This window comes from Alligator sinensis, unplaced genomic scaffold (assembly GCF_000455745.1).
Source record: "Alligator sinensis unplaced genomic scaffold, ASM45574v1 scaffold955_1, whole genome shotgun sequence".
Classification (NCBI taxonomy): domain Eukaryota; kingdom Metazoa; phylum Chordata; order Crocodylia; family Alligatoridae; genus Alligator; species Alligator sinensis.
The window spans coordinates 524307-536747 of record NW_005842791.1 but is presented as its reverse complement, the minus strand read 5'-3'; the positions used below and the strand labels follow the sequence as shown (position 1 = coordinate 536747).

General features: G+C 62.4%; 1 protein-coding gene across 1 annotated transcript in view; it reads right to left on the bottom strand.

Annotated features, from left to right (window-relative positions):
* The window catches only part of CHD8 (chromodomain helicase DNA binding protein 8), a 23278-nt gene that overhangs the window by 9757 nt on the left and 1080 nt on the right, over window positions 1-12441 (bottom strand). The window contains 17 exon segments of the mRNA XM_025191164.1: window positions 64-259; window positions 371-584; window positions 993-1248; window positions 1514-1657; window positions 1920-2096; window positions 2263-2506; window positions 2697-2818; window positions 2984-3121; window positions 3451-3534; window positions 3691-3808; window positions 4632-4687; window positions 4878-4946; window positions 5119-5313; window positions 5640-5754; window positions 6055-6422; window positions 6651-7034; window positions 7234-8120. Coding sequence (XP_025046949.1) covers window positions 64-259; window positions 371-584; window positions 993-1248; window positions 1514-1657; window positions 1920-2096; window positions 2263-2506; window positions 2697-2818; window positions 2984-3121; window positions 3451-3534; window positions 3691-3808; window positions 4632-4687; window positions 4878-4946; window positions 5119-5313; window positions 5640-5754; window positions 6055-6422; window positions 6651-7034; window positions 7234-7974 — 3621 coding nt within the window. The 5' untranslated portion in view covers window positions 7975-8120.

The window sequence follows — 12441 nt, the reverse complement described above, 5'->3', positions numbered from 1 at the left end:
GCCTGCCTTGCCCTGCCCCGCTCCTCACCCATCTGGCCCAGCCCAGGGCAGGGTGCCCTTTACCTGCAGATCGTTCTGGGGGTTCCAGTCAGAGTCGAAGATGATGCAGGTGTCAGCAGCAGTGAGGTTGATGCCCAGCCCGCCAGCCCGTGTGCACAGCAGGAACACGAAGCGGTCCGAGTCAGGCTTGCTGAAGCGGTCGATGGCCGCCTGCCGCAAGTTGCCCCGCACCCGCCCATCGATCCGCTCATACAGGTACCTGCAGGTGGATTGGCATTGGCATGAGGCCCCAGCGGCAGTGCCTGGGCTGGCCATGTCTTCCAGCTTCCCTGCCCCAGGGGGGCTCCCCGCCCCGAGTCCCTGCCCTCACCTCCTCTGGATGAGGTAGTCTTCCAGGATGTCAAGGCAGCGCACCATCTGGGAGAAGATGAGCACCTTGTGGCCACCAGCCTTGAGCTTGGGCAGCAGCTTGTCAATGAGCACCAGCTTGCCGGCTGAGCGCACCATGGCCTGCAGGTGGAAGTCGGGAGGCACGTGGTGGTGGCAGGAGTCCCGGAACTCTGCCAGGATCTTCTCCTCTGCGCCTGTGGGAGAGGGGGCAGCGGTTGTAGCATGGCTCACCCGTGCCTTGTCAAGACCCATGCCCGGAAGAATGGCACAGCACTCCCTAGTGCCCAGCAGGGACTTTAGCTCAGCCACTCCCTCCCTCCATCACAGGGTTGGGGGTGGCCCAGACTGCAAAGGGCAGAGCTCCAGACCGAGTTCCTGTCCCACACCCTCGCCCGAGGGCTCCCACAGCATCCCTGACTGGGAGTTCCAGCTCCCGAGTACATGCCAGCTGATCTGGGCAGCAGAACAGAACCATGGGCCCATCTCCACTGAGCAGCACTAACAATTACAACATGGCCCCAAAAGGAGCAGCCTGTGACCTGTCCCACTGTCAGGAGGGGCAGGCATATCTATTCAGCCTCTCCCCCATGCCCTGAGCGCACCATTAATGAGGTAGGGGTGGTTGCAGCACTTGCGCAGCTCCATCATGGTGTTGAGCAGGTTGGGCATGTTGGTGTGCCCTGCCCCCTTGGACAGGAAAGAGAAATTCTTTTCCAAGATGGCACGGTAATACTTCTTCTGGATGTTTGTCAGCTCCACCTCGATGATAGTCTCTTGCTTGGGCGCCAGATTTTTCTCCACATCCTCCTTCAGCCGCCGCAGCATCATAGGCTTCAGAATGGCCTGCAGCTTCTGCACCTGTGGGCAGGGCAGGGTGCAGAGCGTGGGGCGGGGAGCTACAGGGAGCTCAAGAGTTGTGGGGCATGGGGAACAGGACAAGGTGCCCAGGCTGGGTCAGGGGTGTCCTGGTAGGGGCTGTGTTGAGTGGTCTCTTGGGTTGGAAGCCATGAAGAGCAGGGTGGGGAAGGAATGAGAGGCCATAGGCCAAGAGGGTGCAAGCAGGCTGCAGGAGTGCCATGGGCTGAGCTGGGAGGGAGGGGCTGCAACCCTCCACCCTCCTCACCTGCTCCTCGGTCTTGAGGTCACCAAAGTCCTTGAGGAATTCTGCCTCGGAGGGGAACTGCGAGGGCTCCAGGAAGTGCAACAGGCTGAACAGCTCCTCCACCGTGTTCTGCAGGGGTGTGCCCGTCAGCAGCACCTTGTGTTCCTGCCCAGGGTAGGGGGCAGAGAGCATGTCAGGCGAGCGGGTGGACCCCGCTGATCCCTCACAAAGAAGCCAGGTCCCACCCTCCACACAGCCCCCCTGAGGACAGGGCCCAAGCCCCACAAACCCCCTCCCAAGACTGCTTCCCCCAGGCACAGGCAGCCCCCAGTGGTGACCAGGTGCCAACATTGCCCTTGGTCCCACCTTCACACCCATATATGTGCACGTGGGGGGCAGAGGGTGCAGCTTGTGCCCTGCCTCTCACCAGGTCCATGTGCTTGAGGCTGTCGAGCAGCTTGCAGTTGCGGTTTTTGAGGCGGTGGGCCTCGTCGATGATGACGCAGCGCCACTCGATTTCCCGCAGCTCAGGGCAGTCTGACAGGATCATCTCAAAGGTCGTGATCAGCGCGTCAAACTTGTACGCGCCAGGGATCAGACGGCCCTGGGGGTGGACGGGGAGGTGTCAGGCCTTGGCCTGCCCAAAGAGACCCCAGGTCTCCCCCCACACCCACAGTGATGCCCAGAACACAGGGGTCTGCATACCCATCCCTAGCAGCCCCCAGCAGCACCCTAGAGCCCTGACGGCATACATCTCCCCATCTCCATACCCGGGAGTCCTTGCAGTACATCTCATACTGCTGGATCATCTGGCGGGATGCCAGGCTGCCATGGTAGACGATGCTGTTCATCTCAGTCCAGGTGTTGAACTCCCGCTCCCAGTTGGTGATAGTGGAGAGTGGTGCAATGACCAGGAAGGGGCCGCGGATGCCCACATTGTAGACCTCCTGCAGGAAGGCAATTGACTGGATCGTCTTGCCCAGGCCCATCTCATCTGCCAGGATGCAGTTCTGCCTGTGTGGGTGAGGGGAGGGGGGCACGGGGTTAGTAACCCCCCAGGCCAACTTCACACACGCACACACACAGTCACACACACGTGTACCCTTCCTCTTCGCTCTGCCCAGAGCCATTCCTGGGGTTAGAGCTGCCCTATCCCCAGAGACCCCGCAGATGGGGCAGCAGACTGCAAGCTGCCCTCACTCACCTGTTGTACCAGTTGAAAAGCAGCCAGTTGACACCCTCCAGCTGGTACTCACGGAGCTGGTTGTGATTCTTGTACTCATGCGAGAGCTCCAGCTTCTTCCAGGAGCCAGCCTGGGGCCGGGCCTGAGCAGGGGCAGACCAATGGAGGCATTGTAAGCATTGGTGCTACCAGGGAAGCCCCACAGTGACCCTTCTCAGCATCCTGCCCCCAGCACACTCCTCTCCATTGTGGAGGGACTGTGGGCACCAGGAGACAGGGCTCAGGGGCAGGGGGCTGAGGCCACTCACCACCCGCTTGAGCTCAGGGTGCCGGGCCTGGATGCGCTTGAACTCGCAGACCTTGCCCTCGTCCACATCCTCCTTGAGCTCCCAAGTGCTGTCCTCATACGGCAGTGAGCACCACTTCACTAGGTAGTAGATCACCGGCTGGTGGGGAGGAGACAAACATGGATGCACCATCACGTGGAGGGTTCCTGACCCTGCACTGGCCCCTCACCCAATGGTGCCCTCCTTGCTGCCCCACAGCAGCTTGGCCAATTCCCAAACCCAGGGGCTTTGGGCTGGGATCCCTGTGGAGCCAGGTCACTCCCCAGCTATGCCCCAGACTTGAGGACACCCCAGGAAAAACCTTGGCAGCATCTGCAGTGTCGTGGCCTCTGCCTCCTTCCATCCCGACCAGCGGGACTTGCCCCCAGCTCTCCTTCTCCACAGAGGCAGCCTCTGCCCCTCCCTGCCTTGCGCCAGGCCCAGCCCACCTCTCCGTTGTCTTTGTCGATGCTGTGGGACTCATCCAAGATCCGGTCAACCTCCACGTAGTCAGGATTAAAGGGCTCCTCATCCTTGAGGGTGGAGGAGAGGCGGCATAAGGGGCAAGGAGAGGCTCTGGGTCCCCACTCTTGTCAGGCAGATGGAGCCCAGATCTGCCCTCACTGCAAGTAAGAAGGAGCAAGTATCATCCCACCCCAGAGGCCTACAGCCCCCACCCCTATCAGTACCTCATGGAAGAAGTGCCGCATCTGGGTCATCTTGGTCTTGAAGCGCTTCAGCTTCTGATGGATGCGCTTGTCCTTCTCCAGCTGGTCAATGGTGGCCCATTCGCAGTGCAGGTATGAGCTAGGAGGGGTGGGGGGGAAGGTTAGAGACCCAGGGAGATACTCACTGCACCCTGTCTTCCTCCCTCCACCTAGGCAGTGGTGGTGGCCCGTTCACAGGACAACACCTGCTCCCTCCCACCAGAGAGGGAGATCTGAGGAGGGGCCAGGAACTAGCATTTCCCAGGGAGATTCTGGGGTGAAGCTTCAAGAAACTCCAACTCAACCAAGACCAGGCACTTCTTCCAGGCAGGTTTGGGAGCAGGAGCGCTAGCTAACATAGTTAACATCCCCAGCACAACCAGGCATTGCTAATGAGCCTGGCGGCTGAGGGGAGAAAGGCTACCAAAAGCTCCTTTATATAGGGGAAGCTGGGAAGAGAAAAAGGTCCCCAGGCAAGGCCCCAAGTGGTGTCTGGAGCGCAGGGATGGAGTGGCTGCAGGCCAGGGACACTTGTAGTGTGGGGCTGCCAACAGGAGCGCAAAGAGGCAGGGCTCCTTGGGGTATGGGGCTTGCTGGAGGAGGACGGTTGGGGGTTTCAAGCAAGGAAGCAGGTGATGGCTGCTGGTCCCTGCTGTCATCAGGACGCCTGAGCATCTACTCCTCCTACCACACCCTGGGCCCCGCCTGGGTCAGGGCCTCGCATCAACGCAACATAAGCCTTGTGATAGGGTTGGAGCAGAGGCACCATTACCCCTGAAACATGACTGCTCCCAGTGAGAACAGGCACATTCCTGCCAAGGGCTGCAGTTCTTGGCCAAGGCCCCTCTACTCCCCTCCCCTGCACTCAATGACATCCACAGGGGACACTGGTTCCCAAGCCAGAGGGGGAAAGGGACACCTACTAATTCTTGTACTTGACGAAGAACTCCTCCGTTTCTGTGAACTGTCCTGAAGGCAGCTGCAGGGAGGAGGCAGTGTTAGCGCAGCAGCAGGCCCAGACCCTCCCAGAAGCCCGAAGCCTGTACACCCCACCACCCCAACCTGTTCACCACCCATGTCAGACCAGATCTAGTGCCCAGCCCTGTGTTTCCTGTTCCCTCCACCCCAAGCCTGACAGCCCCTGGCTCCCCCTACCCCACCCCACTCACCTCCTTCTTTGCCACCCGCATGGCCAGGACCTTGTCGACGATGGCAGCATCTTCCTCACTGGGGTTCTCCTGGGGAGGGAGCACAGGACTGGGAGTAAGACTTGGCAGGGCCGGTCTCCCACGCCATGCAGGGGCCGATCCCCTCCTGGACTCTTTGTGCCTCCTTCACACTCTGGCCCAGTGTTTCCCCCCACCCCTGGTACACCTTGAGGACAGGGCTGCACCCTCAACCCCAGCTCACCACAAAGAACTGCATGGAGGGCAGGGTCTCGCCCTCGGGCTCAGGCTCTGGAGCAGGAGGCTGGGGCATGGGGGGCTGCTCAGGCCGCACTGGCCCTGTCACATCCAGCTCCTCGTCTTCCTCATCGTCTGTGATCTTGATGTCCAGGTCCTCTGTGTACTTCTTCCGCTTCACCTGCCGGTTCGAGCGTCGCTTCTGGGGGGGGGCAGGATGGAGGCACAGGGGGCAGGGGTGAGAAGCTGAAGAGCAGAGGCAGGCTTCACCGGACAGGGGCAGTGCACGCCAGGGCCACAGGCACAGAGACCCCCCCAAACACACACACACACACACACGGGTTGAGGTCACACTAAGGGGCAGGGAGCAAAGACCCCCTGCCCTCCAGGCCAGGGGTGTAGCAGAGACGCAGGGATGTAGAGCTGCTCCTCTCCCTGAGGCATGAACCACAGCACTGTGGCAGCTGGCAGAGCAAGGAGTCCCCTGCCCTTAAGGTCACCCTCCTCCCAGCCCAGCCTGGCTCCCACCTGGACACTGGTCTCCTCCTCCTCACGGGGGGACTGTGCTGGCATCACCTCGGCATCCGAGTTGTCAGAGGAAGCATTGCGCTTGCGCTTTTTTCCCACCACTGGCGTGATGGTGCTAAGGGGTAGGAAGGGACACAGACGAGCAGCGTGAGGGTGGGGAAGCCTCACACACCCATCCTGCATGCCCTGGGCATAGGGCAGAGACTTGACACAGACATGCCTAGAGAGCACCCAGCCCAGTCCCTTTGGCTATTACAAGCTTTTCCCTCCAACCCCCACTGCTACCAGTGCGTCAGCCCCTGTGGGGCCACCCCCAACCCAGAGGGCCCCCTCCCCATGAGCCACACCCAGTCTGGGGCCCAAGGACAAGGCCCCAGGTTGGGAAGCTCCCATCCCTTGGGCCAGGGCTGTTCACCTGGGCTTGCTGCGGCCCTTGCTCTTGCCAGAGCCCTTGCCCTTGCGGGGCCGCTCCTCCTTGGGGCCGCCACGGTCGGATGCGCCCTTACGGCGCCGCTTGCGCTCGCCCTCCTCCTCGGGTCGCACGCTGGGCAGCTCGTCCTCGTTGAGCACGCGGGGGATGTTCTGCTCGCCCCGCGCCCGTGCCCGTGCAATGGCTTCGGCTACAATGCGGTTCGCCTTCTCCTGCTTCTTCTGGTGCTCCAGTTTGCGGCTCTCCTCCACCGCGCCCCCCCGCGTCCCAGGGCCTGACAGTGCTGCCACCTCACTGCTACTCAGCACCTTCACCACTGACAGCCCCGAAAAGCCGCCCTGAGAGGACCCAGCCTGCGGCAGAGCGGGACAGGGGTTGCAGCATGGACAGAACCCCTGGGCCCGTGGTCCCGGCCCCTACACCCGTCATGCCCCATCCAGCACCCCTAGCACCCACCCCCACCCAGCATCCCCAGGCCCCTGCCCCACCAGCAGCACCCCAACCCCAAGCACCCACTTCGACCCCTTCTGCCCCAGAAGCATCACAGATAGGGCTCCCCAGAGCCCCAGCCCGATATTTACCTGGGGCTGCAGCACAACCTTCAGGGGCACCGTGAGTCGCTGCCCTGTGCTCCCAACCACCTGGGCCTGCTGCACAGAGGACACAGCCACGGGAGGCTGTGGTGGCTGCCCCGTGGTGCTGGGGGCAGGGCTCTGCTGCAGCAGCTGGATCTTCTGGGGGGCCCCAGGCTGCCCGCCCCCCTGAGGCTGCTGCACCTGCAGCTGGATGGTCACCACCTTGGCAGGCTGGCCTGGTGCTCCCTTGGCCTGGCTGAGCGCAGCCAGCTGGTTGCCCTGCAGCACGATCTTCCCCGGCAGGCTGCCCAGCACCACGAGACGCTGCCCAGGGGGGCCGCTCCCACCCTGCGGCTGCTGCAGCACCAGGGTAATGCGTTTTGATTCACCCTGTGGAAAAAAGAGACCGGGGGGGTGGGGGTGTTGAGTAGGTGTGCAGAGACAGGACACGCAGCGGGGTCAGTCAGGCATGTCTGCCTCAGGGAACCCCCATGGCTACCACCCCACAGCCCATGTACATCCACCTGCCCCAGCTTGGGGTATCAGAGCCAGTTCAACCAGCCTTCCCCAACCCCCTCAAAGCTCTCACCTGGGCTGGGGCAGAGGTCAGAGTGACGGCAGGCTTGAGGGGAGCTCCACTGGTGCCCCCCGCCGGGCTCTTGACAGGCTGAAGCACTAGTTGTTTGACAGGCCGACCAGGCTGGACCAGGCGGTGTACAGTGGCAGGGCTGCCTGTGGTCCCGGATGGGGACACTTTGGTGGCCAGCACGGTATTGCCAGAGACGATGGAGACGCCAGGGCGCAGTGGGGTGCCCGTCAACACCTTGGCGAAGGTCACCTTGCCCCCATTGGCTGCACCCAGTGGCTGGGCCTGGATCTGAGCCACGTGAGCCCCTGTCACTGAGCCCCCCGCTGGTGCCTTCAGGATGACAATCTTGGGTGCGGGTGCTGTGGACATGGCTGGAGGGAGCTGCCTGGCTGAGGCCGCCTGCCCCTCAGGAGCGGATGCTGCGGGGGTGCTGGACACCCCCATAAAGGGGTTCCCCTGGCTCAGGACATCCTGCTCAGGGGGGAGCTCAGGCTGAGACAAGTCAGGGGGGGCAGGACCTGGGGCGGCATCTGGCGGTGCCTCGGGGGGCAGAGGCAGAGCTTCAGGTGCAGCAGGCTCTGATGGGGGTGGCTGCACTGGCTGGGCTGGATCCAGCTCCCCTGGCAGCCCCAGGGCTTCCTCGATGGGGTCAGGCTGGGTCTGGCTGAAGCCCTCATCTGTCAGGGAGTCCAGGCCGAAGAGGTTGGGGTCATCGAACAGGTCCATGATAGGGTCGGCCATGGCTGCGGCGTGGCAGCGAAGAAGGGGATCTGGGTGGGGGAGAGGAGCCCCCTCCCCAACAAGCGTCACAACCGGGAGCTCAGAGGTCAGTGTCTGGGGGGCCCGGCCTCATGGAGACGGACGGGTGAGCAGGAGTCTGTGTCCGGCTGCAGGCGAGATGAGGAAGAGAATTAGGAGGGATCATACCCTCAGCATCCCACAATCCTCAGGGCCCTGACAGACACAATCCCTGTCCTAATCCACAGCCCCCCCACATCCCAGTCCTCCAGGGGGCAAACCCCTAGCATCCCACACCCTCAGGGCCCTATTAGACCCCCTCAAGCACCCTTTCCACCCAGACCAATCCTCCCATATTCTATGGAGCACCCCCAAAGTGCCCTACTTCCAGCAAAAGCACAGACCCCCGCTGCACCCCCCAGAAAGGGGATGCCCTCCAGCCCCTTCACGCACTGCTTCCAGCAACGGGCACAGGAAGGATCCCTCCCTACACACCCCAGGGGGGGGACCAGCCCCCCCACTCTCCATGGGAACTCATCTGAGCCCGGAGGATTGCTCCCCCCACCCCCAGACCCTCAAGGCTTGAGCAGCCAGGACCAGACACACTGGGAGCTGAAGAGCTTTGGTCCCACTGTGGGGTACTGCCAATGCTGTAGAGGGGGGACAGGTCTGGCCCGGCCTGGCACACGTGGGGGTGGTAGAAATGATACACAGAGAAAACAGATCGTCCCACAGCCCTGTCACAGCCCCCTGCCCAGAGAGACACACAGCACACCCCCACCGTGCATGGTAACCCCCCACCAGGACCCACTGCATGGCTTCCACCCCGCACCAGTGCCCTCCCCAGCCCGGCAGGCAGCGTGGCCCAGCCCGGCACAGCACAGCCTGGCCTCCGCCCACCGGGCCCGGCGCCACCGTCTCAGCCCACAGTGGCACCCCCCCCACCAGCCTGCACAGCTGGTCAGGCTCTGCCACGGGAACCGCCCCCCCAAACCAGCAGACCAAGCCGAAGCTGCCACCCTGCCAGAGACAGACACACACATCCAGCATGGCTGCAGAGAGACCTCTGCCTCCACCACTCCTCCCGGGCCCCCCTGGTTTGCTCCCACTCACAAGGGGCTATTGTCAGCCCATGCGTGTAGCTGCCCCTCTCGATCCCAGCCTGGGTGTGGGGACAGAGTGGGGGCCAGCTTGGAGTAGGGGGTTCTGCATTGAGCTGATCGCCCTGGGGGTCCCTGGATGTGCCTGGATCCCAGCCCCCCCCATGACACACTGCAGGAGCCCCAGTGCCAGCATGCCTCCCGCCACACAGCCCATGGGCATAGACAGCACCCCCCCTACATGGCTGCTCCACACCCCGCAGGGTGCCACATATGGCCAAGGACACCACCCCTAACCACCTGTGCCAGGGTCCTGCCAGCCCCCATTACTGCCACCTCCCCCAGACAACACTGCTCCCTCTTCTGCTGCATTGCCAGGGCACACCTTAGTTCACAGCTCCAGACAGCAAGCCCACTCCTGCTTGGCCCAGCCACAGCTGAAGCCTTGGGCCCAGATGGGGGCCAGTCTGAGCCCCAGACAGTCGTCAACCCTGCTAGGCTCAGGATACAGGAGTCCTGCCAGGCGCTCCCCTCCCTGCACGCCCAGTCTGCCTGGCAAGCACCAGTGCAGCCGCCCCCAACTCGTGGAGAGTCAGCACAAATGCAGGAACCTTGCTTCTCCTGGCGCCAGCTGGCCCCAGCTCTCTCCCTCCGCCACTACGGCCATCCCAGCCTGCCTGCGAGGGGCCCAGCTCCCACCCCTCCCCAGCTGTCAAGCCAGAGCGCCTGGGTCACTCCGACTGTCAGAGCTTCCGCCCTGGCTACTTCAAAGGCCCAATGAACTGAGCCTGCAAAAAAGCATCTCATCACTCCTGTCCATGGCATGTGGCTGCCCAGAGATGGATGGATGGATGGGGTGCATGGTACCTGTTCCCTGGGGCCATGGAAGGAGACAGTCAGAGTCGCCATTCCCCCCTCCAACAGGGACCTGTCTTGGAGGAGCTCAGCAGGATGCTGCTGGCAGCCTCTGTGTGCCCAGCTCACACAACACAAAAGCAAAGAAGAGCCAGCAATGGGCAAGAACCCCTCCACACAGACCCAGGAGAGTTCAGGGAGCCAATCCCACCCGGCAAGGACTGCAGCACAGCAGGACTGGCTGGCATGTCAGGGGGTCTGAGCCCTAGGGAGAAATGATCCACCAAGGAGGAAATCCTAGGGAGGCAGAGAGTGCCAAGCAAGGGGTGGGGGGAGGGGGTCCCTGACTTGGTGCCTCAAGAAGCCAGGACTAGCCCCTCCACCCAACATTGGGTGCAGGACCCCTCTTTACCAGCAGCAGCAGAGCCCCACTGTGACCAAAGAGAGCCCATCATGGTGCATCCCACTGCCAGCCCTGTCAGGCCCCAGCAGTGCCCCTCTGTCCTTCCTGGGTGGCACCAGTTCTAATCCAGCCCCTGGGCAGGGGGAACAAGCTGGTTGGGGGGAGGCCTCTTGGAGGCCTGTGTCACCAGAGGCCACCCGGCAGGTGCCTCCCCCAGCCCCCATGGGACACAGTAATGAGTGTCCCAGCCCCGCTCCCTTACAGGAGTCCCCCACTCTGTCCCCTCTCTTGTAAACTCCTTCCCCACTAAAAGCACTTGTTGGGGGCACACGGGACCCAGGGGCTGGAAAACAGGCAGGAGCAGCACCTCAGCCCTCCCCACACATGTCTGTCTGTCCATCCACCCCCAAGTCACCCCCTGCCCTTCCTGCACCAGACCCCAGTAAGGCGGCAGCACTTTGCTCGGACTGTCCCAGGTAAGAGCACCTGTGGAGTCCCCCTACCTCTCCCTCCCTTCCCTAGTCCGCAGTCACACAGGTCTGTGCCTTCCTGGGGCAGCACAGAATTACCACCCCCACCAATCCTTCCCTGCCTCTGTCACCCAAGGGCAGGGAGATGTGGGTACCCCCTCCCTGACCCCATCCCATTCCCTCTGCGTGCAGTGTGCATACGTTCCCTCCACACCCTCTTCCAGGGCACCATACATAAGCCCCCTGTGGCAACACATCTGGGACTTAGATGCCCCCCACTGCAGCGTGATGGTCTTTGAATCTCCCCTCGCCAGGGCAATGCAACTGCTCTTTCCCATGGTGCAGCGTGGACCCCTAGCATGGAGAGCATTTCTCCCCTCCTCTCCCTCCCAGATACCCACTCCTTGGTCCCTCCTCCTACTGTCTGGCAGAAGCACCCCACCATCTCTTCATCAGGGGGACAGAACCAGGACTCCAAAGCCCTGCCCTGGGCAGCATGGACACATGTATGCAGCAATGCAGACCCCTGCCCAAGGGCAGGATGGAGGCCTCCACTCCCCCCCCCGGGGGGATACAGCTGAAATACAGATGGGTCCCCCCTGAGTGCTAGGAGGGTACACCCCCCAAACCCCAGGGCAGGATCCCTGTGCCCCCCTCCCCAATGCAATGCGGATGTGTCCCCCACAACCCCAGGGCAAGTTCCCTGCTGCCCCACCGATGCAATGTAGATGCACCTCCCCAATCCCAGGATAAGTCTCCTGCCCCATCCCGCCCCCCAGCGTAATGTCGACGCACCTTCACACCCCATGGGAATTTCTCAGGCCCCCTGCCCTAATCTGCTTCAATCTGGAGCTGTGGACATGCTTTCACATTGCATTGGGAAGTTCCCTGCTCCCCACTCCTCAGTGCAATGTGGATGCCCCATCTCCAACCCCAGAACAGCTCCCTGTCCCCGACCAGGATTCCCCTTCCCACTGCAATCTGGATGCATCCCGCTTCCCACTCCTGCGCCCCTGCCCAATGCAACATGAACACATCCCCACCCCAACCCTGGGGCAACTTCCCTGCCCCTCCAGCCTAAAGCAATGTGGATGCACCCCCCATCACCTTAGAACAAGCTCCCTATCCCCCCCCACCTCCCTCCCCAATACAATGTGGATGTGCCCCGCCCAACTCCAGGGCAAGTTTCCTGCTGCCCCCACCAATGCAATGTGGATGCACCACCTCTGTCCCATTGACAAGCCTCTAGTCCCCACCCCCCAGTGTAATGTGGATGCACCCTCACAGCTCATCTCCTTCCCCAAAGTAAAGTGGAGACATCTCTCCAGCCCCAGGGTAAGTTCTGTGTCCCCCACTCCCCATTGCAATGTGGATGCCCCGCATCCAACCCCAAGACAGCTCTCTGCCTCCCCGCTACAATCCCCCTTCCCATTGCAACGTGGATGCACCCCTCACTCCTGCCCCGCTCCCCGGTGCAATGCGAACATCCCCCCAACCCTCGGGCAAGTTCCCTGCCACTGCCCACCTAATGCAATGTGGATGCACCCACACACACCTTAGGGCAGCTCCCTACCCGTCTCCCCAGTGCAATGTCTCCTACGCCAGGGAAAAGACCCTGCACCTGCTCCCTAATGCAATATGG